Genomic DNA, 27,436 nt, shown 5'->3' with positions numbered 1-27,436 from the left:
AGTCCAGGTAGGAAATTCCTTTCTGCCAGGCTGGCAGCATTTCACAAACAAGTCAGCCCTGCACCCACCAGCTCCAAAGGTCAGGCACTACACCTGCCTCTAAACGCTGCAAACAGTTTGTTTTTCCATCGCCCGGCTCCTCGCGGAAGTGGTGACCCCGGATCGCAGAGCAAAACACCCCTTCCCGGCCGACTTCACCTCAGCGAACGCTGTTGAGCACAGACGACAAACTCGGCGGCTCAGTGTGAAGGATCAAGGCTGCTTTATTGTGAAGGTGGACGAGCGACAAGTGCTGAAACGATAGCTAGTGGCAACACACAACTGCAAAACCACGTCCCTCCCATCGTGCCAGAGACGGAGTAACTTCCTAAGAGGGGAAAATCAGATGTTTTCACTGGCAGGGGCTCCAGGGCCCCAAAGCTGGCTGAATCACGACATTTCAAGGACAGTGGGGACTGAACCTCTGCAGGTCTGAGCACCCCATCCCAGCCAGCTCACGCTGCCAGGCTCGGAAAGCGCAGGGTCCTGTGGCCGGCGCGGCACCTGGACGGCACCGATCACCCATTCCCCTCCTGGGTGCCGGCGTTGGCAGCTCCGCCTGCTCTCCCTGCCCCGGCACGGGCTGCCTCAATGGAGATGCTTGTCCTGCACCAGGCCTACACACGCGCTACCAACCGTCCCCGAGCCCACTCGGGCCTGCGGGGACACAGATTCAGCATTGTCTCAAGCTTGGGGACAGAGCAGAGAAAAGAAACGCCCTGGAGTTTGCCTGGAAGAAGCTAGGCAGCTCTCTGCAAGCGATTGAATGTGCCGGGATCGGCTGTTAATTTGTGCCCGGCTTTCCGTGGCTGCTCGGGAGGGTGGCACGGCAGGAGACAGCCTGGCCTGTTTCCCCCCGCCACTAAGAGGGGGTCAGCACATCACCCGGGCTAATGAAAAGCAACTCTGATCATCCACGAGATTTGCAAGGAGGGGAAGCGCCACCTTCCCCAAAGATTTGTAGCTACTCAGGAGCCTGTCCTCCCACCTCCCTCTCCACGCACATCTTGAGGTGTGCCAGGACGGAGCAAATCTTCCAATAAAAAGGGAGGTCGTCAACCGGGAGGTACCTTCACACGGCCGGGAGGTACCTTCACATCGCCGCAAGGCCCGCGGAGGAGAGCAGGGTCAAGATCAGGACCAGCACCCCGGACTGGTTGACCTGGGGGATCTTGAAGCCCTTCCCCAGGTCCCACACCTGCGGAAGAGAAGAGACACAGCAGGGTTAATTCAACAGGGCTGAGACGGTCCCTGATGTGCCAGCCGCAGGCAGAAAGGCACCATCTTTCTGATAAAAGCTAGCAAGACCACCCCGAAAAACAGCCTTTGGACTACCGGATACAGACCGGAGGGAGGGCTACGAGCGCCCATCGCTGCAGGGCAACAGGGAGGGGTGTCCCTGGGTGCAGGCAGGCGTGCGCCGTGCCAGAGGAAGCTTAGCCCCCACCAAGCCCCCGCATCTATCGGCAAAGCTGCCCGCGAGCTCTCCCTAATCCCCAACAGCCGCAGCGCGCCAGGTTCACTTCAAAAGCGGCAGCTGCTCTCCGCTCGCTTCTCTCCTGCTGACAGAAATAGGTTATAAAGCACCGCACAAGCCGCAGATCTGAGGCAGCGCTAACATCCCCGCGGGCAGGGGTGAGCCTCAGCCCCCCGCACCTCCGCATACGCCCCCGGGGCACGGTGCGAGGCGCGGAGGCCAGGCTGAGCCTGGACGGGAGGGAGGGACGCTGCAACGGCAGCCTGGAGCTGGGGGGTCCTCAGTTCCTCAGGTATCCCAGGTGGGTTTGCACCTCTCACCTGCCTTGGATCAAGCAAAAGCGGGGTGGCTGAGGGCAGCTGGGGAGCGCACGCCTCCTCCCAGCCTGCCAGCAAGCCCCCAGGGCTCGAAGCAGAGAAGCACCTGGGGCAGAGGCACTAAACTGAACCCGCTCCCTGTCGACTCCCCTTCTGTCACTGGGGAGCCAACGCTGCTTCTTTTCTTCTCAATTTAATTGGCACCCTAATATATACGTGCAGTCAGAGACTCCAGCACGCGTTCGGCTCGCGACGCTCCGAACAAACAGCCGGTTATGACTGCTCCATTTGCCCGACAGCGTCTCCACGAGCGAGCGGGGCTCAGCCAGCTGCAGGCCCCGTGCTCCGAGACCTCCTCTGACGCTGAGTGCTTGAAAAGCAGATAACGAGCACTCACGGCACCGCTGGCCGGCCACCATCGGCCCCGAGGCCCCGCAGAGGGGGCTGCTCTCGCAGCACACCGCTGTTGTTCACCCCAACAGCTCGGCCAGGTGCTTCCTGGCACTCTGACAGGAGCACCTGTAATGGCCGCTCCCGGGTACAGGATACAACATCCAAAAGTGCTCAAGTCCTGAGTTTCCACGCTGGAAACACCGGAAGCCATCAGCGCCCACAGCGCAAGCCCACGTCTGCAGCGCGGCTCTGCACGTGATGCTCCCCCCCGCCAGAGCAGAAGGATCATGTCACGCTCCGGGCCAGCTGCCTTTGCAATTTGCTCCCGTAAAACCTATCTGGAGCTACAGAAAACACAAAATCAACTACAAAAAACAGCACGTCTTGTACTGTTCCCAGCAAGAAAACTCTCAGTTCTCCAGCTCCCTCTCCTTCATCAAACACAGGAAGCTCAGCTGAACGGCGCTGCTTGTTCCTCGCTTCAGCCCAGGGCAAACATCACAGGTTACTTTCTGCACAGGCAGCGCCGTCTCTAATCCTCTGCCACACATCTTCTGGGCTCGTTAAAGCACTTGGAAGATCACAGCGCAGCGGCTGCATGATGAGGGTAAGCAACGTGCGGCACTTCTGCGGGGCTCAAGCTCCGTGGACGCGTCCCCCAGCCGTAACGCTGCTCCCCACCACCCCTCGTCCCTCTCCCGCAGCCGAGGAGATGCTTCAACCAGCTGTGCCACCTGGTGAAGTGCCAGCGTAGCAATGCTCTTTGCAACTTAAACGTACCCAAAAATAGCAGCGAGGTTCTGAAGCACTTGAGGTGACTAATTCCCATTTCCAAGGGCACCTTCCGAGGCGCCGCACGCAGCGTTCCCACAGCCGGCAGACGCTTCCCTTCCCTCGCAGCCCCAAGCACGCACACGGCCCCTCTCAGGGGCTACTCACAAGGTGTCGGATTCCGTTCCAGGTGTGGTAGGAGAGGGGGAAAGCCAGAGCAAACTTAGCAGAGTAGATGAGAGCGGGCCCCAGGCTGAGCGACTTCACCATGGCCAGGTAGTGGGGAAACTGTTCTGGGAGCAGCAGGGCAGCCAGACCGAAGAGGGAGACTCCTGGGAGAGACAAAGCCCACAGGTCAAGCCAGCAGAAGCATTACGAACCCCGCAAAGAGCCCCAGGCCACCTCTGCGACTCTGGTTTGGTCTGCGACACGGCCTGAACCACCATCAGCTCATGGCAGCCTGCGGAGGAAGGAGGAGGGAGAAGGGCCGTGCCCGTCTGGTGGCAGTGCCAGCCGCACTGTGACAGTGTACCCCGGGGTGCTGAGGACTCAAACTGGGACAGCAACGCACCGAATCTGGGTCCTGCACCAGGGGCTGCATTACTCATACAACACCCAGAGACCAAGCTGGCGTGAGCTCATGCAATTGCAGCCAAACCAGCCCAAATTCAAGGTTAAAGGGACAACAAAGTTCAGAAATGTAAGGTGGCAGCTCTTCAACAAAATCCCTAGATCCACATCTCGGGACAACAAACCCCCCCACCGCCAGCCACCGACACAGGCAGCGACGTAGCGAAGCCGCCTCAGCGGGGACCAGCAAAGGAACCGGCAGACAAAAAGACAGCCTGACACGCGTGGCTGCACTAGCTGCAAGCGCCGCAGCAGCTTCTCCTCTTCGTTTCTAGGCCAAGAGGGTTCCTCCAGATGGTGCTGCCAAAAGAACGGGAACGATCGCAGCCAGCAGTCAGCCAATTCGCGATTCGCCCTCCGCTCAATAGCGCCTGATTACACTGCGGCACGCTAGCTTGAGCACCTCGGCTGAGGCCGGCGCTGGCAGCGCGAGTCAGCCAGCTGCTTCCTCGCTCAGCCACTTGTCTCCTCAATGGCCTTTGTGTTTGCCCTGCGAGAAGCGCGGGAAGTCAGAGGCTCCTGTAATTACAGGCCTTGACGGAGAGGAGTTGAACACTTCCCCCTCCTTCTCCTGGCTGCCGAGCTGTGGTTGGCAGAAGCGATGTTCCTTCATGCTCGATCGGCCCGGGAAGGGGATGATTTCCCCTACGGCAGAGGCTGATGGATCGGAGCAGAAAGGCAACAGCGGACCTGCCAGCTCGGCCCATCTGACAGCAAGCTGGATGGGGACCACAGGGCTCACAGGCACGTCCCGAGCTCCTGGAGATAAGAATCCCTAAGCCAGGTGGGGCCGGCACGGCTGCCGTGCGATGCCCTGGATTCACGCACGGAGCAAGGCAGGCAGCCACCCCGAAGGAGCCAGCTGGGCTCACAGGCTGCACGCCGGCAGTCACCTTGCCCTGCTCGGAGCAGGCAGCACTCAGCTGCTCTCCCGCAGAGGACGCGTGCCGCTCTTTGCGAGGCAGAGCTGGGCACAAGCCGGCTGGCCGGAGAGGAGCGGAGCCTGGGAGCAGAGCCAAGCCCTCACCACGGCTCTGCCATGCGGATACCGGAGCAGGAGGGCATGTGCACGCCCTTTTCTAGGAGCCCAGCTCCCAAGCCCTCACAGAGGCCAGGCTGGGAGGGGCAGGCCGCAGCTCTCGCTGCTCCCTCTCGCTCCGCTGCGTGATGAACACAAGTCCTCAGTCCTGCACCTCCTTCCTGAGTCCTTTCGCTCTCTGCCCTCCTGCAAACACCAACCCAGCTCCCCCCCAACTCAACAGGGAGCAACCAGAGAAACACCTTCCTGCTGCCATGAGAGAGCATTAATGGACATAAAACAGCCTTTCACAGTTAGATGTCCTATCACTCAGTCAAACCATGCAAGTCAAATTGCTGGAGGGAGTTTATCAGTTTTTGACGCTGGCACTGCCTTCTACCCCACCGGGATCTCTGGGAAAGCAGCAGCCACTCCCAGGAAGCTGAAAAACTCCACCTGTGCTAAGGAAAATCCTCTGAGCTCTGCCTGCCTGTCAGTCTTTCCCTCACACAGGGTTTCCTGTAAGGGTAAATGAGCAAAAAACAGCCCCAGAAGAGAAGGGCTGAGAAATGGAGCGGCAGATCGGCCTTTTCCAGGCTGAGGAAGGCCCTGAAGAAAGCTGCCAAGCCAGGCCACAGTGCTACAAAGGCTTCGAAGGCTTTTACGTACGGGGGAGCATCGCTGCCTTTGCAGGACTGGAGCCACTCACAGCACAAGAGGACCCAGGGACAGAGAAATGGGGATGGGGAGATATTCAGGGGATGGAGAAAGGGAGAGGACAAAGCACAGGTTTCCCAGGAGAAAACCCATCGGTGAAGCTGGGGACAGAGGAAAGAAAACATCCGCCTGGAGTCAGGTCTCCAAATCCGTCAGAGGGGTCTTCCCTCCCGCAGCCCCCGCCCTCCGTCGCCACAGGCAGGTGGGAGATGCACGCACCTAAGCTCAGCGCAATGCCGGTGCCCCGGTGCGTGATGGACATCGCCATGGGCAGGGACCACCTGCAAAACAACCAACCTCGTCAGCAAAACAGGGCACAACACCAGGGAGGCCTCCGAGGCCACGGGACAAAGCACAGCCCGTCTATTCCTAGAGAGCTCTGTGCTGCTGGTGGGTATTTCTGTACTCGGAGCTATTCAAGGAATCCAGCCAGAGCAAAAGGGGAGAGACAGGGGAATTTGCAGAGGCAGCTTGGGAATGGCAAATGCCACTGGCACGGGTTTGGGAAGGGGAAGGGCGTCTGCTGAGAAAGCTTAAAGGGAGATGAAACAGAAGACTGTAATGCTCCTGCAGCAGCGGAACAAAGGGGCAGGGTTTGGGCATCCAGGCTCCCGGATAAACGAGAGAACCTGGAAAAGCGACGGAGGCGGCCCCAAAGAAGCCGTCACCTTTCTGAGGAGCGAACCCGAGAGCCCCAAGTCAGCCTCCTGCCTCCACCCCCGAGGACCGCCAACTTGGCAGCAGGACGCGCCGTTCTGCGCAACCGCCCTCCGCGGAGGCAGCTGCCTTTCAGCGGCACATCTGGAAACGCTGCCCTGCCCGAGCACCCCGAGGCGCACCTCAGGGGGGGACTGTACCCCTCCCCAACACTCCATACGAAAACAGTGTCACCAACTCGGTGGGGGAGGCCTTCTCCCATGTAGTTAGCGATAGGACGAGAGGAAAAGGGCTCAAGCTGCACCAGGGGAGGTTTAGGTTGGATATTAGGAGAAATTTCTTCACGGAAAGGGTGGTCAAGCATTGGAACAGGCTGCCCAGAGAGGTGGGGGAGTCCCCATCCCTGGAAGTGTTCAAAAAACGGGCAGAGGTGGCACTTGGGGACATGGTTTAGTCTGGTCTACCCTTGATTGGTTTAGTGTGGACTTGGTAGTGTAGGTTACTGGTTGGACTGGATGATCTTAAAGGGCTTTTCCAACCTAAACAATTCGATGAATTCTATGATTCCCGCACACAGCGCAGACTGTTCACAGCGCAGACTGTTCACAGCGCAGTGGGTTTCCCCATCCTCCGCCTGCATTGACAGTGGGAACGCGCACCGCCTTCCCACCCAAGGGTGCCTCTGGGGACAGGGCTGTCGTGTGCCAGAGCCCAGAAGCGCCCCAGCGCAAAGCTGAGGAGGCCAGGAAGGCTCTTACTTGTAAATGCTGATGTGAGGGGACATGGGACGATTGGACTTGGTGTTCTTCTCCCAGAAGCGGGCCATCTCCTCCTTGGCCGTCGTTCCCATCGGGACAACGCTGCAAAAGAAGAGGAGATGGGAGGTGCAGAGAGATGGGCAGCGTTTTACCCCTGCCTGCTCCGCGCGGGCTTTGCTGCCGCAGCTTTCCATCTCGCAGGACACGAGCTCCCGGCTGACTTTGACTACAGCAGCACAAAGAACAGCTCCAGCTGTTCGTGGTCACAGGCAAGGAGAGGATCGCTGCCAGCTCTCCCAAGTGAATAATAATAATAATACACAGGACGGGAAGCTGTTGCGCTGGAATCCACTCAGCCAGCAGAGCCGAGCCACCCCCCCGCCCAGCACCGCCCAAATCAGGGTATAGGATATCAGATAACACATTATATAATACTGATAACATGCAACCTGCTCTTTACTGCCATGGTAATTGCATGCTGTACCAAATAAAGAGCTTGTCATTTAATGTTCCCGAGATTACACAGCAATTACGCTTACAGCCCAATTTAGCAGAAAATAACTATTTCTCCCTAAGCCCGGCAGCACGGGAACAAGAGGGTTTCTGCGGCTCCCAGCCTGCCTCAGGTGAAAAGCTGTCGCACAGAGGGGTGACGGGGGTACGGCCACCCCACAAGAGACCCAGGCCCACCGCAGCAGCCAGCCAGGCTCTCCCTTGATCCCCACCCCCTCTGTAAATGTGGCAGCATGAGGCGGTAAGTGCCCAGCTAAAACACGGCGTTGATCGAGCAGAATTACTGAGCGGATGGAGCACATGCATGCCCCAAAGCCTTAGACAGGATCCCTCGGGGAAGAGCTTAATCCCGTTACTCTCAGTAAAACCTCGGACTCACTGTCGCACAGAAAGGCTGGGGCCAAGCCGAGCCAGCAGGCATCGCCGACCGACATATCTGCAAGAGAGAAGGTAGAAAGGCTTTGTGAGTGCCAAATAAACGCCAGAAAATGCCAGCAAGATGAGGCCGGGGAGGGGATTCGCCACTTCAGTGGCTCGTATCTTAAAATCAATCTTAACACGAGAGGATCTGGGCTGCTCCTCCACAAATCTTCTCCCTCTTACACTGAGCTCTTAACTAGAGTCTCGAGGCTCCGCCCGGGGGTTCATTCTTTACGACACCCCATAATTAGTCGGCTCAGCTTGTAATACCTTGTTTGTAAGACAGCCATAAACAGCACTCTAAGCTCACAGCTACGCTGAGGCAGTCCATTTTTCACTCTCACTACAGCAATTATCGGGGCGGCACACGTCCCCAGAAAGGCGCATCTGCCAAGCTCGGCGGAAAGGGCTGGTTCAGGCCACCGCTCTCCACGTGCGGAAGATGAAGACATCAACCCCCCTTCCTCCAAACACTTATTTTCATGACAGCATTTTGCTGCCACCATTCACCAAGCTCCGAGCACCAGCGAGACGGGAGGTCACTGTCGCAGCCCAGCGCACGCAGCGTTTCAGCCGCGCCGAGGCGCAGGGCAGGAGGTAAAAAGGGATTTTGTGGCGCCCGAAGGAGTGGGTGCCGCTCTCTGCGGAGCGATTGTAGTAACCGTGACTCTGACATTCAAGGGCATCTCTCCAGGAACAGGGAGGAACAGGCCCCCGGCCCAGCGCAGCTCGAGCATTTGCACATGTGGGCTGGAATCTGCAGCACCCGCTCCTCTCCAGGACAAAGCGTAACAGGCAGCGCTGCCTTTCCTGACGACGCAACGAGAACGAGGTGTGTAATCACGTTTGGCGTGCTCATCTGCGGCACAGCGACAGACACTAATTAATCTTCTCGAATGCACGAGCATCTGTACCAGCGTCTCCCGCTGTTTCTTTCACAGCAGTAGACAAACGAAGCTCTGCTGCTCTTCAGTTGTCCTACAGCCGGTCTCAAGGATGCGGTAGGAAAAACATCTGGAGGTCAGCTCTTCACCAGGTGTAAATCCAAAACAAAAGTCATTATTATTAACCACTCCGAGTTCCTGTGTAAATGATCGTTAGGATGTTTCCTTTCAAAATCCTCCCTCGCGTTCAAAGGCCGGACTTGAAACACAGCAGCTTTTTCGGAAAGCGTCCCGGCTGGATGCATGAATTTTCGGCAATGCAGAACCCACCCCATGCTGCAGTGCAACATTTCCGATTGAAAACCCTTCTTTGAACCGTCTCTGGTTTATCAACGCCCTCCCTGAAGCGCAGCCTGACAGCAAGAGCGAGAGCTTCAGGGGGACACGGCAAGGGCTGAGCCCAGCGAACCTCCACCAAGGCCACCACCGCGTCCGAGAGCAGCTGACAAGGGATCCCCGGAGAAAAGTCTCAGGAAACGCATGGCAGCACCCACCACCATGTGCAGCTCAGGCACTTCCCAAGCCAGACGGTTTCAATCCGTAGCAAATGGCTTTTTTCGCCACGAAATCACATTGCCGCCTCCCAACCCCCCCAACTTCCAGCACCAATTCTCATGGCTTAACCAGATGCAGAGAACCAGCTCCCGGCCTGACCCGAGCCCCCACGGACCAGCGCCGGCCACCGCCTGCCGGTTCTTGCGCAGGGGAGAGGAGGTGAACGATAAATACCCGCAGACCATTAATGATTTATACACCTCGCTCATGCCCTCCTCAGTCCGCTTTTCCAGATTAAAAGGCCAAACCTACTTCATCTCTCCTTCTACGGAAGCCGCTCAACACCTCTCCTGGGGGCCGTGCTGGTGGAAGAGGGAGGGCTGGCTCCAAATCACACACAACATTCAAAACAAGAATAAAATGCACAAGGCGTTTGCATTTTTTCAAAGCTACACTCCCCATCCTCTGGGCTCAATTTTAATGTTTTTTAGATGCAAAGCATCTTGCTTCAGTGCAACGACTATCGCTTGCAAAACACAGCCCTCCGGCTAAGCAATCAAGGTCACTCCGTACCAAGGACCTGTCCTCTTCATTATTTATCATTCTCTAAGTTGTTGCATCTTCTCCAGCTCCTCCTCCATTAACTTGCATTTCCTTACAGATCATTGATAAACACGTTTTTTTAAAAGGAACTGGCCCTAAAAAAGGATCCTCCGGACTCCCACTGAGAGCTTCCCAGGGCACCCCAGCCAACTCCCGCTCCGCCCCGTGCCCGAAGGGTGCAAAGACTGCGGGCGCCGCAGATGGTGTTTGTTATCAGGGACTTTACAGAGCGCAGCTGCTCAGGTGGGGCTGCAGAAGGACAAGCATAAAGCAGCTCAGACGAGACGTCTATAAACAGCCGGTGGTGGAACAGCACTGGCTGCGCACACCCCACCACGCAGCTCCGTTAGGTCAGGAGGAGAATTTTGGGAGTCGCGGGGGGACAGCTCTGGAGCAGCATCGGCTCAGCGTCACGTTGATAGACGTCGTTAACGTTTATTCCACAAGACGGGTCTAAAAAAATCACTCAGATTCCGCCACGGAGGAGGCAGATGAGAAGTGATTAGATATGCTCTTTCATCTGACAAGCAGAAGCAGACACAAGATGAAGCGAGCGGTCGCAGGCTTCAAACCAGAGCGAGCGACTCCCCTCTTGTTTTTCAAGCAGCAGCTGCGGGGCGCCCGCCCAAGCAGGTATCGGAGTCCCCCCCCGCCGGCAGATCCTGCCTTTAAACAAACCCGCACACGCAACAAAGAGCTTTCCACCAAAGCGTGACGGCTCCAACTGCTGCTAGAAAGAGAATAAATTAAGAGAATGAAATCCCAAACCACTGTCTCCAGGTTGATATCAAAGAGGAGAATGTTGGAAATGGGGGCTGGGAGGAGGACAGTCACAGCCTCGAGGAAGCACAAAACTTTTCGGTGGGGGTGGCAGATGGGAAGAGGCGCCTTCAGGCCAAGCGAACGCAACGCCCTTCCCGTCGCTGCTCAGCACCCCGGGCACGGCGGGACACGCTTCTGCATGGGACCGCTGAGCTCCTCCGAAGCCCCCAGCACCCTGCCAGGTGGCCCCGCGAGGTGGGGGCCATCCCCCCCAGCACCGGCTGGGTGAGAACGTGGACGTTTGTCCCCCCAGAGCCGCAGGAGCGAGGGACGGGGAGAGGCTGCAGACTGGGAGCGGGACGGCGCAGGGCTCACCGCCCTTCTCGGCGGCAATCAGCCGCCGGCCTCGCCCCAGCCCCGCAGAGCTCCCGGGCCTCCGCTTCCCCCCCGCAGCCCGAGGGGGGCCCGGGCTCCTGCCCTGCCCCGGCGCCGGGGCTGCCCCCGGGGCTGGCTGCGGCGGAGGGGGCGAGGCCTCACCGGCTCCCCGCAGCCGCCGGAGCGGGGAGGGGGGGGGCCGCAGGGACACGGACCCCGTTCCCACCGCAGACACAGCAAGGGCCGAGTCACGGAGCCCCGGCGCTTCCAGAGCCCCGGCGAGCCCCAGGGAAACGGCGGCGCCCCAGGGCGCAGGGGCCGGGGCGGGCCCGGGGCAGACCGGGCCCAAGGGCTGCCGCAGGCGGGGCGGCGTGGCCCGTCCCCGCTCCGGGGGCCCTTACCCACGGCCGGGCCAGGGGCTGGAAGCCGTCCCGGGACGGGGCACCCCGCGGCCCGGCCCTCCCGGGGCTCCGTGCGCGGCCCCGGGGCGCCGCCCCCGCCCCCGCCGGGCCGGCACCGCCCGCCAGCACCGCGGCCCGGCCGAGCGGCGGGACCCGGCCCCGCCGGGACGGGACAACCGGCCCGTCCGCCCGCGGCACCGCGCAGCCGCTCCCGAGGCCGTGGGTCCCGCTACGGCGCCCGGCCCGGCCCCCCCCGGGAGTCACCTCAACGCCAGCGCCGCCATCTTGGAGCGCCCCGCACGCCGGAAGCGGCAGTGACTCACTTCCGCCCCCGCCGGCGGGGGCTGCCGTCAACCCGGGGCTGCCCCCTCACCCCCCCCGGCACCCCCGGGGCTGCCCCCTCACCCCCTGTCACCCCCCGTCACCCCCCGGGGCGGCCCCGGCACCCCCCGTTATCCCCCGGCACCCCCCGTTATCCCCCGGGGCTGCCCCCTCACCCCCCCGTCACCCCCGGGGCGGCCCCGGCACCCCCCCGTTATCCCTCGTCACCCCTCATTATCCCCCGGGGCTCCCCTGTCACCCCTCGTTATCCCCCCCGATTTCTCCCAGGGCTTCCCGTTATCCCCCGGGGCTGCCCCGGCACCCCCCGTTATCCCCCGGCACCCCCCGTTATCCCCTGTCACCCCCGGGGCTGCCCGTTATCCCCCCCAGTTACTCCCAGGGCTTCCCATTACCCCCAGCCCTGCCCGTTACCCCCCCCCATTACCCCCCCCATTACCCCCAGCCCTGCCCGTTACCCCCACATTACCCCCCCCGGGGCTGCCCATTACCGGCTGGGGCTGCCCATTACCCTCCCATTACCCCCCCCATTACCCCCAGCCCTGCCCGTTACCCCCCCATTATCCCCCCCCGGGGCTGCCCGTTACCCCCCACTTACTCCCAGGGCTGCCCATTACCCCCCCTCTTACCCCCCCTGGGCCTGCCCATTACCCCCCCCATTGCCCCCGGGGCTGCCCGTTACCCCCCCCTTACTCCCAGGGCTGCCCATTACCCCCCCCTTACCCCCCTGGGCCTGCCCGTTACCCCCCCCCATTACCCCCCAGGGCTGCCCATTACCCCCCCCCCCCCATTACCCCCCGGGTCTGCCCGTTACCCCCCCCCCATTGCCCCCAGGGCTGCCTGTTACCCCCCCCCCCGTTACCCCCCCATTGCCCCCCTGGGCCTGCCCGTTACCCCCCCCATTACCCCCCAGGGCTGCCCATTACCCCCCCCCATTACCCCCCGGGTCTGCCTGTTACCCCCCCCCATTGCCCCCAGGGCTGCCCGTTACCCCCCCTTACTCCCCGGGCTGCCCATTACCCCCCTGGTTACCGCCTGGGCCTGCCCGTTACCCCCCCCCCCCGTTGCCCCCCAGGGCTGCCCATTACCCCCCCCGTTACCCCCCGGAGCTCCCCATTACCCCCCAGGCCTGCCCATTACCCCCCCCATTCCCCCCCCCCGGGGCTGCGCGTTACCCCCCCGTTGCCCCCCAGGGGCTGCCATTACCCCCCCGGGCTGCCCATTACCCCCCCGTTACCCCCCAGGGCTGCCCATTACCCCCCCCCCGTTACCCCCCGGAGCTCCCCGTTCCCCCCCCGTTACCCCCCAGGCCTGCCCATTACCCCCCCCATTCCCCCCCCCCGGGGCTGCGCGTTACCCCCCCGTTACCCCCCAGGGCTGCCCATTACCCCCCCGTTACCCCCCAGGGCTGCCCGTTACCCCCCCCCCCCCCCCGTTACCCCCCGGAGCTCCCCGTTACCCCCCCGTTACCCCCCAGGCCTGCCCATTCCCCCCCCCATTCCCCCCCCCCCCCGGGGCTGCGCGTTACCCCCCCGTTACCCCCCAGGGCTGCACGTTACCCCCCATTCCCCCCCCCCGGGGCTGCACGTTACCCCCCATTCCCCCCCCCGGGGCTGCCCGTCCACCCCAGAGCTGCCGGGACCCCCCAGCCCCCTCTCTCCCGCAGCTGCGGCCAACGGAGGACATTGAAGCAGGGAAATCTCGCAGCTCCTGGGCGAGTCCCGTCCCCCCCCCCCAGCCACGAACTCTCTGGGTCAAAAACCTTCGGAGGAAAACCCCGCTTTGGAGTTTTTCACCCCAAAGTACCACCACTTGCCCCTCAGCCAAGGGCACTGCGGTGGCACTTCGGTGGCTCCCCAGCTGACTCCGTGCCCCGGGGGGGGGAACGTCCAGCATCACCCTCTCAAAGGGGTGTTTTCACCCCAAAAACAGAGCCAGAGCAGAGGCTGCTGGGAGCGCGCTTGGCCGGAGCAAGGACCACCCCGGAGGGTGCCGGCAGCCGGCCCACGGCTACGGGACAGGAGGGGTCGTGCCGGTAGCCCGCGGCGCAGCCAGCGCGGGACCCCCAAGCCCCGCGAGACCCCCGAACCCCGCCATGCGGGTGCGTCCCTGGGACCAACCGGGGACCGCGACCGCGTGCCGGTGCCCTCCGGCTCCGGCCGCATTCCTGCTGAGCCGCCTCCGCTGCAGGCGGGAATGCAGCCGGACAAAGGGCGTTGTGTGCCCGGCCCCCCCCCCCGCCGCGTGCTTCCCCCTCCTCGCCCATCGCCAAACTAAATGCCCCCTTTCAGTCCGGGGCACCCAGCACCCCTTTGGCCCCCACCGCCCCGGCTGCCCGGCGCCCATTGGCCTGAGGCCGGGGCGCCGCCGGCATCATTCGGTGCTGCTTGCTCTTAAACCTCGGCCCCCGGCCCGCCGGCACCCTTCGGCACGCCGCCGGGCCCCGCGCACCACCAGCCCTCCATGCGGCTCGGAGCCGGCCGGTGACAGGCAGCCACCATGTCGCAGGGTGCCAAGGGCAGCGGCAGCCTCCTCCTCCTCCTCGCCGGGCTCCTCGCCGTGCTGGGTAAGCTGGGGACGGGGGACCAGGGCTGCCGGTCCCCAAATCCCGGATGCTGGGGGGTACCGGGGAGCTCCAGATCCCCAGGAGGTGGCCGTGGGGCTGGTGGCCACCCACACGTCTGCTTTTGGGATTGTCACTGGTGGTGGCAACGCTCCGGGGCCATATCCATGGCCGTGCCTCGGTCCCCGTCACCGGGCTGCAAGGAGAATCCCAGCACCAGCCCCCTCCCCGGGGCCGGGAGAGGGGTGCTGGGTGCCAGCCCCAGCCCCGCCGGCGTCCCCGGGCATCAGCCAGCGCCAGGACACAGCCCCCTTTGAGCCGGCCGCGGGGACGCCGGGGCGGAGGCTCCCCACAAAGGCACCCGCGGTGGCACAAAGAGCCGCTGTCCCCTGCCAGTCCTTGTGCTTTCTCCGGGGCCAACAAAAGCCCTTTGGTAGCAGCACGGGGCCCGCGTGGGGGGCACGGACTGGCCGGTGGCCCCGGGGATGGGCACCATCCCCACGCTGGGGTCCCCCGTGGGGCTGACGGGTTTGTGCCCCCCCGGCAGGGCCGTCCCCGACGTCCTCCATCCACGTGTACACGCAGCGGGAGGTGTACGGCACCGTCGGCTCCCACGTCACCCTCTCCTGCAGCTTCTGGTCCAGCGAGTGGATCTCCGAGGACATCTCCATCACATGGCACTTCCAAGCCGAGGGATCCCGCGACAGCATCTCCGTAAGCGCCGGCTCCGCTTACGGGGTGGCCTCGCCATGCCCGGCGGCACCGTGACCCCGCTGTCTGTGTGTCTGTCCCCACCGCTAGATATTCCACTACGCCAAGGGCCAGCCTTACATCGATGACGTGGGCAGCTTCAAGGAGCGGATGGAGTGGGTGGGCAACCCCCACCGCAAGGATGGCTCCATCGTCATCCACAACCTGGACTACACCGACAACGGCACCTTCACCTGCGACGTCAAGAACCCCCCCGACATCGTGGGCAAATCCTCCCAGGTCACGCTCTACGTCCTGGAGAAAGGTACAGCGCCGGCGGTCCCCTCCCTGCCTCAGTTTCCCCGCTCCGGCCGGGCGGGGGCTGACGGGATGCTGGCATCCCTGCAGTGCCCACCCGCTACGGCGTCGTGCTGGGCTCCATCATCGGCGGGGCTCTGTTGCTGGTGGCCGTGGTGGTGGCCCTCGTCTATCTCGTCCGCTACTGCTGGCTGCGGCGGCAGGCGGCCCTGCAGCGACGACTGAGGTGAGCCCCGCCGCCCAATCGGGGCAAAACCACCCCGAAACGGGGCTGCCGGGCGGGACTGGGGGGGTGCTGGCCTTTCTCAGGCACCTTTTTGCCTTTCCACCCCGATTTTAGCGCCATGGAGAAGGGGAAGCTGCAGCGATCGGCCAAGGACGCGTCCAAGCGCAGCCGGCAGGTGAGCGCAGGCTGGAGGGGGGCAAAATGGCCTGGCCGGGGTGGGGGGCAAACCCCTCTCCTACCTCATGGGGCGGGAGAGGCCGCAGGGAGAAGCCCCCCGGGAGGGGTAACCACGGCGCCAACGCTGCCCTGTGCCCGCAGGCGCCCGTGCTCTACGCCATGCTGGACCACAGCCGCAGCACCAAGGCGGCCAGCGAGAAGAAAGCCAAGGGAGCCCCGGGAGACTCCCGCAAGGATAAGAAATAGCGGTTAGCGGGCAGGGAAGGTACTGAGGGAGCGGGCGACGGGGCCTCCCGGCCCCCCAAAGTTGTCATGACCATCGAGATGGAGCTGCGGGGGGAGGCCGCCGAGGCCGCCCGCCCCCCGTCCGCCGTCCGCTCCCCCAGCAAGGGCAGCCTCAAGAGCGCCCTGATGCACATCATCAAGCCCAATTCGGGGACCTGATGCCCGGCCGCCGGCGGAGACGGGGGGCCAGGATGCGCGCCCCCCCCCCCCCCGCCCCCGGGAAGCGGCCACCCCGGGGCGCGGGACCCGGCGAGGAGCGGGGTGTGGTCCTCGCCCCGGGTCCCCCGGCCTCGGGGACGCCCCGGCGTCCCCCCGCCCCCATCCCGAAGCCCCTCGGTCGGTACCTTCCTCTGCGCAACCGCTGCCCTGCCCAGCCCTGGGCACTGATGTAATTTTTCTATTTGAAGACACAACCACTGAATTTTGGGTCTGTCCACTCCCCCCCCGGGCTGCCTCGGTCCCCCCCTCCCCAGGGACCTGCGGGGTCCCCGTGGGACCGTGCCGCCCACACCCCTCCCTGCGTTCCCCCCCAAAACCAGTCTCCGGGAGGGTTTCTCTGCCCCCATCGTTGCTCCTTTTCTGGCCGTTTTCTCGTCTCTCCCTGCGACCGAGCCCAAATGACGTTGCGGGGTAGCCCCCGCCCCGTCCCCTCCGTCCCGCTCCCGTCCCCCATTAACCCTCCCGCCCCATAACCCCCGGCCCCCCCGCGCCGGTTGGAGCCTCGTAGAGGAGGAGAGGCTGCGGCCGGGCTGGAGGAGCTGCCGGTGCCCATCACCCCGGAGCCGGGCGCCGCTCCTCAACGTGTTTTTCTACGCACTGTCCGTGTCTCCCCCCCCCCCCCCCCCCCGCCCCTGCAATCCCCATGGCGCCATTAATAAAACTCACATCTCCAGGAGCCCAGCATCCGCCCCGGCTCGTCGCCATTCCCCGCTCGAGGTCGGGGTGTCTGGGGGTGGGAGAGGGTGGCTGAGCACTTGTGAACTCGTTGCATGGAAGCCCCGCCAGCTCCCACAGAGAAAGGGGCATCGCCGCCGCTGTGCCTCAGTTTCCCCCGGGGTGAGGTGACGCCTCGAGGGCGTCCTTGGGGCAGCCCAGGGACCCCCCCCCCCAGCCGCTGAGGGCTGTCCCCGAGGCCACCCGTCATGGCTGCGCCCCACCCTAGGGCCGCCTTCCCCCATCAAGCCGTTGCGCTCGCGTTTAATTAAAGTGCACCCCAATTAAGGCAGAGGCCGAGTCTCAGGTCTGGCCCTGGGCGACCGTCCCCGTCCTGGCAGCGGGGCGCAGGGCGGGACCCCCAGCGCTTTGGGGGCGGTGGGGGTGACGGGCTGACTCTGCGCTGGTGCCAGCCCGCAGCTCCGGCATCCCACTCCGCGCGGGGAACGCTCGCTCCCACCCCGACGCAGCCGATGCCGCGAGGGAGGGGCCCCCACGCTGCCCCCCCCCCCCCCCCCCCAGGTCTATAATTGTCTTTTCCCTAATAAGTCTGCAGAGCAAGCGGGGGCCAAGCCCGACCCCAGCACGTCCCCTGGGCCCTGCTTTTCCCTTGGCCACCGATGCTGTTTTTCTTTCCAGGGAGCTATTTCTGCCAACGCGCTGCAGCTCCGCGCCGGGTCCCAGCATCCCCGGTCACCCCATGGCATCGGGGACCGCAGGGACAAGCCCCGCAGCTGCCTCGTGCCGGAGCACCAAGAAACCCCAGTGCAAATCCACTCCAAAGCACTTTTTTTTTTTTTTTTTTTAACCTCATCACCAGCAGCAGCCTGGGTACCTCCTGCGGCTGCTCTCAGTGGTTGCCACGGTGGGAGCCGGGGCTGGAAACCGCCGCCGAAACCGGCCCCAAGCAAAACTTTGATGCCTGGAGGGATGCGATGCCCTGAGGCCTTTGTCCCCCGAGGAAGAGGAGCAAGCAGCAGCGTCTTTCCTCACCGCTGCAAAGAGCGGCGCGATGGGAAATGAGGCCACAGCTCCGGGGGCTGAGACCTGGCGGCCGCTGCATGAAGCGGAATTTCATGGGGCAAACCCCAAACGGGAGGGTCACGGGAGATCCCGGGGCGCGGAGGGAGCCATTCCCAAAGCACCAGCCAAGGGACCCCATCCCAAGGGCGGGAACCTCCACCCACCTCCCGGGGACACCCCGCCTGTGCCCCCCACGCAGGGACAGCCCGGCCCTGGGGACCTGCGGGGCTGATTTAACAGGGGGTCTACCCCGCTCCCCCCCCCGAGAACGGGGACCTGGGGGTCCCCCCCCCCAGCACGCACCAGCCCAGCTCCTCTTCCCGATGGTTTATTCTTTACACATGCCAAAAGCCTCCCCAGGGGAGGGGACAGCGACAATGACAGGAGTGGGGGGGGGACAGCGCCAGGATGGGGAGCACCCCAGTGCCAGGGGAGCCCCAGTTTCCCCACGGTGGGCTGCAGCGAGCCCTGCGTGTCTGTGTGTCCGTCCCCCCCAGCGTCCCACCCCCGGGACGGGACAGGGGCTTCCCTCCCTCAGGGGACACCGGTGTCCCCCCACCCCGCACGTCCCCAGCATCGCCGGGGACGGGGAAATGGGGGCTGCCCCAGGGAAAAGGGGCATTTCCGTGCCATTCCCTCGCACGAGGGCCACCTCCACACCTGGGGACACAGGACTCCGCCGTGTCCCCCCAGTACGGACCCCCCAGCTTCACCCAGGGTCCTGGCTCGGGGGTGGGTGAGGGGTAGGGAAGGGCTGAGCCCCCCCCCGGCCCCGCTTGCAGAGGATGGAGCAGCCCCGGCACGACGCGGGGGGGTCAGGATGGGGCCGTGCCCAACGTGCAAGAGAGGGGCGCCCGCCGCGGGCAGGGGGTCAGGGACCCCGCAGCCGCTCAGGGTCCCGACTCCTTCTTCCGCTTCTGGAAGCGGCGGAATTTGCCCTGGATGGCGAGCGCGGCTTTCTCCGTCTCGGGCGCGCTCAGGTCGATGTCGATCTCCTCCTCCTCCTCCACCTTTTTGGGGTCGACAGCTTTGGCTGGGGGGGGGACACACACAGGATAGGGGCTGCCCTGGTTACAGCCTGGCACCCCCAGACTCACCGCAGCACCCAGAGAGCACCCTGACCCACCCAGGGGACACACCATCACCCCCCAAAAGGGACAGGGGAAGGACAGAGCAGGTCCCCAAACCCATCCAGGTGTCCCCATTGTCCCCCCCCCCCCGCCATGGCAGGGACACAGATCCTGGGGGCTTGGGGGATGGGAGCAGCCAGCGGGGTCCCGGGCACCAGGGGAGAGCAGGGGGTCCCGGGAGGGCACAGGACAGAGGTGACAGCGGTGCCGGGGCACCCCACAGGGTGCACCCCGCTGCTGCCGGGGGTCCTCACCTTCCTCCTGCCCGCCGGGGGCCTCCGCCGCCGAGGGGGACTCATGGGGGCTGCGCTGCGGAGAGAAGGGGGTGCCCGGGGGTGACACGGGGCCCCCAGCAGCAAAGCAGCACAGGCTGCGCTTTACCGGGACCCCCCCCCCGCCACCGGGGTCGACCCCCCCCCCGCCACCAGCCGCCCCCCCCGGGGCGCAGCATCCCCCCCCCCCTCCCCCCCGGGGCGCAGCATCCCCCCCCCCGCCATTCCCAGGGCAGCTCCTCTCCCCAGCCCCTTGCTAAAAATAAAGGAAAAAGGGAAAAAACCTTGGCACCGGCACCGGCACCGGCACCGGCACCGGCACCGGCACCGGCACCGGCACCGCACCGGCACCGGCACCGGCACCGGCACCGGCACCGGCACCGGCACCGGCACCGGCACCGGCACCGGCACCGGCACCGGCACCGGCACCACCTCGCTCATGGCCGCTCCGGTGCCGCCACCGCCGCTCCCGGTGCGCGGAGCCCCGCGCTCCGCGGCTTTTATAGGGGCGCGGCTGAGTGACGGCGGCGGGCAGCCAATGGGGCGCGGGGGCGGGGCCGTCTGGAGTCCCGCCCCCCCACGTGTCTCACGCCCGCCGGCCGAGCCTCGACGCCCCGCAGAGCCGGAGCCAGGGGGGCTCGGGGGGGCCCCGGGGGGGCTCGGGGGGGCTCGGGGGGGCCCGGGGGGGCCGGGGCCATCATCACCCCCCGCGCTGCCACCACCCCGGGGCACCCCAAAGGTGGTGGGGGGGGGACACACAGGCCCTGCCCGGGGGTCCTGGGACGGGGACACTGCTGGCAGCCCCCACGGCGGCCGGCGATGGGGACGTTCCTCGGGGTCACCGCTGGCAGGACGGCCCCCGCCATGGTCCCCGGCCCCTCTGGGCTCTGCCGCCCCGAACGCCTCCCCCGGCACCCACGCGTGTCCTCCCGCTTGCCCGTCCCCCGTGTCTGCCATGCCTGTCCCTGCGTGTCCCCCCCATGCTGCCTGTCCCCCCCATGCTGCCTGTCCCCCCCCCCCATGCTGCCTGTCCCCTCCCATGCTGCCTGTCCCCCCTCCCATGCTGCCTGTCCCCCCTCCCATGCTGCCTGTCCCCCCCATGCTGCCTGTCCCCCCTCCCATGCTGCCTGTCCCCCCATGCTGCCTGTCCCCCCCCATGCTGCCTGTCCCCCTCCCATGCTGCCTGTCCCCCCTCCCATGCTGCCTGTCCCCCCCATGCTGCCTGTCCCCCCTCCCATGCTGCCTGTCCCCCCATGCTGCCTGTCCCCTCCTGTCCCTCCCGCGCTGCCTGTCCCCCCATGTGCTGCCTGTCCCTGCCTGCCCCCCCATGCTGCCTGTCCCCCCCATGTGCTGCCTGTCCCCTGCCTGTCCCTCCTGCGCTGCCTGTGTCCCCCCCCATGCTACCTGTCCCCCCCAATGCTGCCTGCCCCCCCCACGTGCTGCCTGTCCCCTGCCTGTCCCCCCCCCAATGCTGCCTGTCCCCCCATGCTGCCTGTCCCCTGCCTGTCCCTCCTGCCCTGCCTGTCCCCCCCCCAATGCTGCCTGTCCCCCCATGCTGCCTGTCCCCTGCCTGTCCCTCCTGCCCTGCCTGTCCCCCCCCATGCTGCCTGTCCCCTGCCTGTCCCTGCCTGTACCCCCACATGCTGCCTGTCCCCTGCCTGTCCCCCCCATGCTGCCTGTCCCTGCCTGTCCCTGCCGTGCTGCCTGTCCCCCCCCCACGTGCTGCCTGTCCCCCCCCATGCTGCCTGTCCCTGCCCGTCCCCCCCATGTGCTGCCTGTCCCCCCCCATGCTGCCTGTCCCCCCCATGTGCTGCCTGTCCCTGCCTGTCCCCCCCCACATGCTGCCTGTCCCCTGCCTGTCCCTCCTGCCCTGCCTGTCCCCCCTCATGCTGCCTGTCCCTGCCTGTCCCTCCCGTGCTGCCTGTCCCCCCCCATGCTGCCTGTCCCCCCCATGTGCTGCCTGTCCCTGCCTGTCCCTCCCGCGCTGCCTGTGTCCCCCCCCATGCTGTCTGTCCCCTGCCTGTCCCCCACCATGTGCTGCCTGTCCCCCCCCATGCTGCCTGTCCCCTGCCTGTCCCTGCCTGTACCCCCACATGCTGCCTGTCCCCTGCCTGTCCCCCCCCACGTGCTGCCTGTCCCCCCCCATGCTGCCTGTCCCTGCCTGTCCCCCCCATGTGCTGCCTGTCCCCCCCCATGCTGCCTGTGTCCCCCACGTGCTGCCTGTCCCCTGCCTGTGCCCCCCATGCTGCCTGTCCCCCCCATGTGCTGCCTGTCCCTGCCTGTCCCCCCCCACATGCTGCCTGTCCCTGCCTGTCCCTGCCTGTCCCCTGCCTGTCCCCCCTCATGCTGCCTGTCCCTGCCTGTCCCTCCTGTGCTGCCTGTCCCCCCCCATGCTGCCTGTCCCCCCCATGTGCTGCCTGTCCCCTGCCTGTCCCCCCCCATGTGCTGCCTGTCCCCCCCCATGCTGCCTGGGTCCCCCACGTGCTGCCTGTCCCCTGCCTGTCCCCCCCATGCTGCCTGTCCCCCCCATGTGCTGCCTGTCCCTGCCTGTCCCCCCCCACATGCTGTCTGTCCCCTGCCTGTCCCCCCCATGCTGCCTGTCCCCCCCATGTGCTGCCTGTCCCTGCCTGTCCCCCCCCCCACATGCTGCCTGTCCCCTGCCTGTCCCTCCTGCCCTGCCTGTCCCCCCTCATGCTGCCTGTCCCTGCCTGTCCCTCCCGTGCTGCCTGTGTCCCCCCCCATGCTGCCTGTCCCCTGCCTGTCCCCCACCATGTGCTGCCTGTCCCCCCCCATGCTGCCTGTCCCCCCCATGTGCTGCCTGTCCCTGCCTGTCCCCCCCCCACATGCTGCCTGTCCCCTGCCTGTCCCTCCTGCCCTGCCTGTCCCCCCTCATGCTGCCTATCCCTGCCTGTCCCCCCCCACGTGCTGCCTTCCCCCCCCATGCTGCCTGTCCCTGCCTGTCCCCCCCCATGTGCTGCCTGTCCCCCCCCATGCTGCCTGTGTCCCCCACGTGCTGCCTGTCCCCTGCCTGTGCCCCCCATGCTGCCAGTCCCCCCCATGTGCTGCCTGTCCCTGCCTGTCCCCCCCCACATGCTGCCTGTCCCTGCCTGTCCCTGCCTGTCCCCTGCCTGTCCCCCCTCATGCTGCCTGTCCCTGCCTGTCCCTCCTGTGCTGCCTGTCCCCCCCCATGCTGCCTGTCCCCCCCATGTGCTGCCTGTCCCCTGCCTGTCCCCCACCATGTGCTGCCTGTCCCCCCCCATGCTGCCTGTCCCCTGCCTGTCCCTGCCTGTACCCCCACATGCTGCCTGTCCCCTGCCTGTCCCCCCCATGCTGCCTGTCCCTGCCTGTCCCCCCCCACGTGCTGCCTGTCCCCCCCCATGCTGCCTGTCCCTGCCTGTCCCCCCCCACGTGCTGCCTTCCCCCCCCATGCTGCCTGTGTCCCCCACGTGCTGCCTGTCCCCTGCCTGTGCCCCCCATGCTGCCTGTCCCCCCCATGTGCTGCCTGTCCCTGCCTGTCCCCCCCCACATGCTGCCTGTCCCCTGCCTGTCCCTCCCGCGCTGCCTGTGTCCCCCCCCATGCTGCCTGTCCCCTGCCTGTCCCCCACCATGTGCTGCCTGTCCCTGCCTGTCCCCTGCCTGTCCCCCCTCATGCTGCCTGTCCCTGCCTGTCCCTCCTGTGCTGCCTGTCCCCCCCCATGCTGCCTGTCCCCCCCATGTGCTGCCTGTCCCTGCCTGTCCCCCCCCCACATGCTGTCTGTCCCCTGCCTGTCCCCCCCATGCTGCCTGTGTCCCCCATGTGCTGCCTGTCCCTGCCTGTCCCCCCGCCCCGTGCTGCCTGTCCCCGCCTGCCACAGCCTCGCTCAAGTTCAAGGTTCAAACTCCACAGGGCTCCGGGCTGGGAGGCAGCGGGGACGAGCCAGGGCTGGGCAGCCCCTCGTTGCGCGGCAGCGAGCAACCGGGCACCGGCCGCACCGGTGGGCACCGGGTCCCAGGTACCGGCACCGAAGGGCCCCAGCCGCCTTCGGAGGCGTCCCGCCGGCGGTTCGGCGGTGGCCGGGGTGGGAGGTCGGGGTGGCAGGTGGATGCACGAAGGCGATGCGCCGTGGGGTGGGGGACACACAGGGGACAGAAGCGGGTGCCGGGGGGACAGGCAACGCTGCCTACAGGGCACGGTGCCGGGCGTCGCTCAAGCGGGAGCCACGGTGTGCGTACGTGCACCCCGCGCACACCCGTCCTGCAGGCTCTGTCCTCGCTGCGGTCCCCCCCCGCTGCGGTCCCCGGCGCCCGCATCCCCGGCCATGTCTGTGTCGAGCCCCTCGGACACGGAGAGCAGCCCCCACCCGCTGCCGGGGCCCCGGGGGCCCGGACGGGAGGATGCGGAGCGCGGGGAGGAGAAGGTCTGCGCCGTGTGCGGGGACCGTGCCACCGGGTACCACTTCCACGTCATGACCTGCGAGGGCTGCAAGGGCTTCTTCAGGTGGGGGCTGCCACCGCGGGGGGACCGGGGCTGCTCGGCGGGGGCCAGGAGACGGGGTGGGATGGGATGGAGCGGGGGACAAGGTGGGATGGGGCAGGACAGGATGGGACAGGACAATATGGAATGGGATGAGACAGGGTGGGACAGGACAAGATGGAATGGGATTAGACAGGATGGGGAAGGACAATATGGAATGGGATGAGACAGGATGCGGAAGGACAATGTGGAATGGGATGAGACAGGATGGGGAAGGACAATGTGGAATGGGATGAGACAGGATGGGGAAGGACAATATGGAATGGGACGAGACAGGGTGGGACAGGACAAGATGGAATGGGATTAGACAGGATGGGGAAGGACAATATGGAATGGGATGAGACAGGGTGGGGAAGGACAATGTGGAATGGGATGAGACAGGATGGGACAGGACAATATGGAATGGGATTAGACAGGATGGGGAAGGACAATATGGAATGGGATGAGACAGGGTGGGACAGGACAAGATGGAATGGGATTAGACAGGATGGGGAAGGACAATATGGAATGGGATTAGACAGGATGGGGAAGGACAATATGGAATGGGACGAGACAGGGTGGGACAGGACAATATGGAATGGGATTAGACAGGATGGGGAAGGACAATATGGAATGGGATGAGACAGGATGGGACAGGACAATATGGAATGGGATTAGACAGGATGGGGAAGGACAATGTGGAATGGGATGAGACAGGATGGGGAAGGACAATATGGAATGGGACGAGACAGGGTGGGACAGGACAATATGGAATGGGATTAGACAGGATGGGGAAGGACAATATGGAATGGGATGAGACAGGATGGGACAGGACAATATGGAATGGGATTAGACAGGATGGGGAAGGACAATATGGAATGGGATGAGACAGGGTGGGACAGGACAAGATGGAATGGGATTAGACAGGATGGGGAAGGACAATATGGAATGGGATGAGACAGGGTGGGACAGGACAAGATGGGCTGAAATGGGAGAGGATGGGAGAAGGGGACGGGGCAGGATGAGATAGATGGGATGGGACAGGACCATACGGGACAGGATGGGACAAGATGGGATGAAACGGGACGGGATCGGACAAGGGAACAGGGCAGGATGGGACAATCGGGACGGGGCAAGACACAACAGGGTGGGATGGAACAAGATCCCCAGTAGTTAGCGAGAGGACGAGAGGAAATGGGCTCAAGCTGCGCCGGGGAGGTTTAGATTGGATATTGGGAGAAATTTCTTCACGGAAAGAGTGGTCAAGCATTGGACCAGGCTGCCCAGAGAGGTGGGGGAGTCCCCATCCCTGGAGGGGTTCAAAAAACGGGCAGAGGTGGCACTTGGGGACATGGTTTAGTCTGGTCTACCCTTGATTGGTTTAGTGTGGACTTGGTAGTGTAGGTTAATGGTTGAACTGGATGATCTTAAAGGGCTTTTCCAACCTAAATAATTTGATGATTCTACGATTCTAAGATGGGACAGGACAGGACGGGGTGGGGCAAGACGGGATGGCTGCTGCCACCCCACGCTCCGGCCGCTCAGCTTCTCCAGGGCACGGCGGCGACGGGGTCCCGGGGGCTGGAGGTGGCCCCTGCCCCAGGACATCCCGTCCCCCAGCCCCCGCGGCCCCTCTGTCCCCCCAGGGGCACGCAGCGACGGCGCGCGGGGTCTTACAGCTCCCGCGTGTCCCCCCCCCCCTCCATCCCCAGGCGCTCCGTCAACAAGGGCGTCCGCTTCACCTGCCCCTTCGCCCGGAGCTGCCCCGTCACCAAGGCCAAGCGGCGGCAGTGCCAGGCCTGCCGCCTCCAGAAGTGCCTCGACGCGGGCATGCGGAAGGACAGTGAGTGCGGCGGCACGGGGACGGCGGCGGGGGACGCGGGGGGGAGAGGGGATGGGGGGGGACGCAGGGGAGCCCTGGGGAGGGCGAGGGGGACATGGAGCAGAGGGAAGACCTGGGTGGGAGAAGGTGGGGGAAAAGGGGATGAGGGGGACCCGGGGACAGAGAGGATGGGCTTGGGTGGGATGGCAGGGTGGGGTCGGGGGCAGCAGGGACAGCGCAGCCCAGGGGCAAGGGGACAGCGAGGGACAGGGGCAGAGGTGACAGCAGGGGGGTGCGGGAGAGCGGGGACAAGGGGGGACCCCCTTGGGGAGAGGAGACCACGGGGCAGCGGCATCTCGGAGCGCTCGGGCGGCTGCGGGGGGGCTGTGCCAGCGGTGACCCCAGTCCCCGGCCCCGGGGCGGGGGGGACGGCGGCGGCAGTGATCATGTCGGAGGAGGCGTTGCGGCGGCGGCGGGCGCTGCGGGGGCAGCGGCGGGCGGCGCAGGAGCAGCCGGGGGGGCTGACGGCGGAGCAGCAGGAGCTCATCGGCATCCTCATCGCGGCCCACCGACGCACCTTCGACTCCAGTTTCTCCCAGTTCATGCATTACCGGGTGAGTGGGGACCCCCCCGTCCCCAGGACCCGGCCGTCCCCATGGGCGCCCCGGCACGGCACCGACGCCCCGCCGCAGCCCTCCGTGCGCCTCTACGTCCCCAGCCCGCAGCCGCAGAGCCCGCCGGAGATGGGCGTCCCCGCCGCCTGGCCGCCGTCGCCGCAGCCGGACCGCCTGGACGACGACGTGCTGCCCGACGTCTTCTCCATGCTGCCCCACTTTGCCGACCTCAGCACCTTCATGATCCAGCAGGTCATCAGCTTCGCCAAGGAGATCCCGGCTTTCAGGTCCGCGGGGAGGAAGCATGGGCGGGAGACCCCCGCTGCCACCCCAGCCCTGACGCCTCCCTCGCCATCCCCCCGGCAGGAGCTTGCCCATCGACGACCAGATCTCGCTGCTGAAAGGAGCCACCCTGGAGATCTGCCAGATCCAGTTCAACACCGTCTTCAACGCGGAGACCAACGCCTGGGAGTGCGGGCGGCACTGCTACACCATCCAGGACGGCGCGCTGGGTGAGGCGGGGGGGTGGCAGCACCGGGGAGCTGGGGACAGCCACGTCCCCGTCCCGGCTCACCCATCACCACCGCACTCCCCGCAGCCGGCTTCCAGCAAATCTACCTGGAGCCGCTGCTCAAGTTCCACGTCAGCCTGAAGAAGCTGCGGCTGCACGAGGCCGAGTACGTCCTGCTCCAGGCCATGCTGCTCTTCTCGCCAGGTACTGACCGCGGCGGCCGTGGCGGGGCGTCCCCTCGGCCCCGCTGACGGCCGCCCGCCCCTCCTGCGCCCCCCAGACCACGCCAGCATCGCCCAGCGGGATTTCATCGACCAGTTCCAGGAAAAGGTGGCCCTGACGCTCAAGAGCTACATCGACCACCGGCACCCCATGCCCGAGGGCAGGTACGTGCTGGGGCGGTCGGCACGGCTGCGCTCCCCTCCGCCGTGGGGACGGCCGCCGGGTCCGAGCCGGGTGCCTCTCCCCTGCCCCAGGTTTCTCTACGCGAAGCTGCTGCTGCTGCTGACGGAGCTGCAGACGCTGAAGGTGGAGAACACGCGCCAGATCCTCCACATCCAGGACCTGTCCACCATGACACCGCTGCTCTCCGAAATCATCAGCTAAAGCCCGTGCCAAGCCCCGGTCCCCGGCTGCGAGCGCCGGGGCTCACCAGCTACCAGTGCGCTTTACAGGGCAGAATAAAGCTCCTTTATTTTTCCAGGCTCCGCGGGTGCGTGCGCACGGGCGCCGCCAGCGCCTCCAGCCCCCG

The 27,436-nt window shown here is 65.3% G+C and overlaps 3 protein-coding genes across 9 annotated transcripts; 2 read left to right on the top strand and 1 right to left on the bottom strand.

Moving 5' to 3' along the window:
- Positions 1-245: 245 nt before the first annotated feature.
- On the bottom strand, positions 246-11,582 carry SDHC (succinate dehydrogenase complex subunit C). 7 transcript variants are annotated; one of them, XM_075724384.1, is made up of 7 exons: positions 7,981-9,327; positions 7,670-7,726; positions 6,778-6,879; positions 5,582-5,643; positions 3,166-3,329; positions 1,110-1,237; positions 246-367 (listed from the first exon to the last, which is right to left on the bottom strand). In XM_075724384.1, the coding sequence occupies exons 1-6, from the start codon at positions 8,214-8,216 to the stop codon at positions 1,133-1,135; spliced, it is 726 nt and encodes a 241-aa protein (XP_075580499.1). In that variant the 5' UTR covers positions 8,217-9,327; the 3' UTR covers positions 246-367; positions 1,110-1,132. The 7 variants fall into 7 exon arrangements, with proteins under 7 accessions (XP_075580499.1, XP_075580501.1, XP_075580497.1 ...); XM_075724386.1 differs by lacking the exon at positions 7,981-9,327 and adding an exon at positions 11,555-11,582 and having other exon boundaries at positions 246-1,237; XM_075724382.1 differs by having other exon boundaries at positions 246-1,237.
- A 2,546-nt stretch (positions 11,583-14,128) lies between these two features.
- MPZ (myelin protein zero) lies at positions 14,129-15,849 on the top strand. The gene is made up of 6 exons (XM_075724390.1): positions 14,129-14,195; positions 14,740-14,906; positions 14,994-15,207; positions 15,291-15,426; positions 15,541-15,601; positions 15,745-15,849. Exons 1-6 carry the CDS (start codon positions 14,129-14,131, stop codon positions 15,847-15,849), a joined length of 750 nt encoding a protein of 249 aa, XP_075580505.1.
- Positions 15,850-23,544: 7,695 nt separating this feature from the next.
- Positions 23,545-27,291, top strand: NR1I3 (nuclear receptor subfamily 1 group I member 3). Its single transcript, XM_075724599.1, has 8 exons — positions 23,545-23,723; positions 25,451-25,581; positions 26,002-26,174; positions 26,253-26,461; positions 26,541-26,686; positions 26,773-26,889; positions 26,966-27,071; positions 27,162-27,291. Exons 1-8 carry the CDS (start codon positions 23,545-23,547, stop codon positions 27,289-27,291), a joined length of 1,191 nt encoding a protein of 396 aa, XP_075580714.1.
- The last annotated feature ends 145 nt before the right edge of the window (positions 27,292-27,436 follow it).

The sequence above is a fragment of the Pelecanus crispus genome, chromosome 22 (genome assembly GCF_030463565.1).
Source record: "Pelecanus crispus isolate bPelCri1 chromosome 22, bPelCri1.pri, whole genome shotgun sequence".
Taxonomy (NCBI): Eukaryota; Metazoa; Chordata; class Aves; order Pelecaniformes; family Pelecanidae; genus Pelecanus; species Pelecanus crispus.
Note: the sequence above shows the minus strand (reverse complement) of the source record. Positions and strands in the feature narration are given on the sequence as shown.

What these genes read in the sequence shown, in the direction of transcription:
- SDHC (XM_075724382.1), bottom strand. Translation starts at nt 8,216, where the DNA reads ATGGTGGCAGCAAAATGCTGTCATGAAAATAAGTGTTTGGAGGAAGGG. An exon ending in CCCAGCCTTTCTGTGCGACA is followed by an intron (nt 6,880 to 7,669) that starts GTGAGTCCGAGG and finishes CTTCTTTTGCAG; the next exon opens with CGTTGTCCCGATGGGAACGA. An exon ending in CCTCACATCAGCATTTACAA is followed by an intron (nt 5,644 to 6,777) that starts GTAAGAGCCTTC and finishes GTTGTTTTGCAG; the next exon opens with GTGGTCCCTGCCCATGGCGA.
- MPZ (XM_075724390.1), top strand. Translation starts at nt 14,129, where the DNA reads ATGTCGCAGGGTGCCAAGGGCAGCGGCAGCCTCCTCCTCCTCCTCGCC. An exon ending in GATCCCGCGACAGCATCTCC is followed by an intron (nt 14,907 to 14,993) that starts GTAAGCGCCGGC and finishes CCCCACCGCTAG; the next exon opens with ATATTCCACTACGCCAAGGG. An exon ending in CGTCCAAGCGCAGCCGGCAG is followed by an intron (nt 15,602 to 15,744) that starts GTGAGCGCAGGC and finishes CTGTGCCCGCAG; the next exon opens with GCGCCCGTGCTCTACGCCAT.
- NR1I3 (XM_075724599.1), top strand. Translation starts at nt 23,545, where the DNA reads ATGTCTGTGTCGAGCCCCTCGGACACGGAGAGCAGCCCCCACCCGCTG. An exon ending in CCCAGTTCATGCATTACCGG is followed by an intron (nt 26,175 to 26,252) that starts GTGAGTGGGGAC and finishes GCCCCGCCGCAG; the next exon opens with CCCTCCGTGCGCCTCTACGT. An exon ending in CATGCTGCTCTTCTCGCCAG is followed by an intron (nt 26,890 to 26,965) that starts GTACTGACCGCG and finishes TGCGCCCCCCAG; the next exon opens with ACCACGCCAGCATCGCCCAG.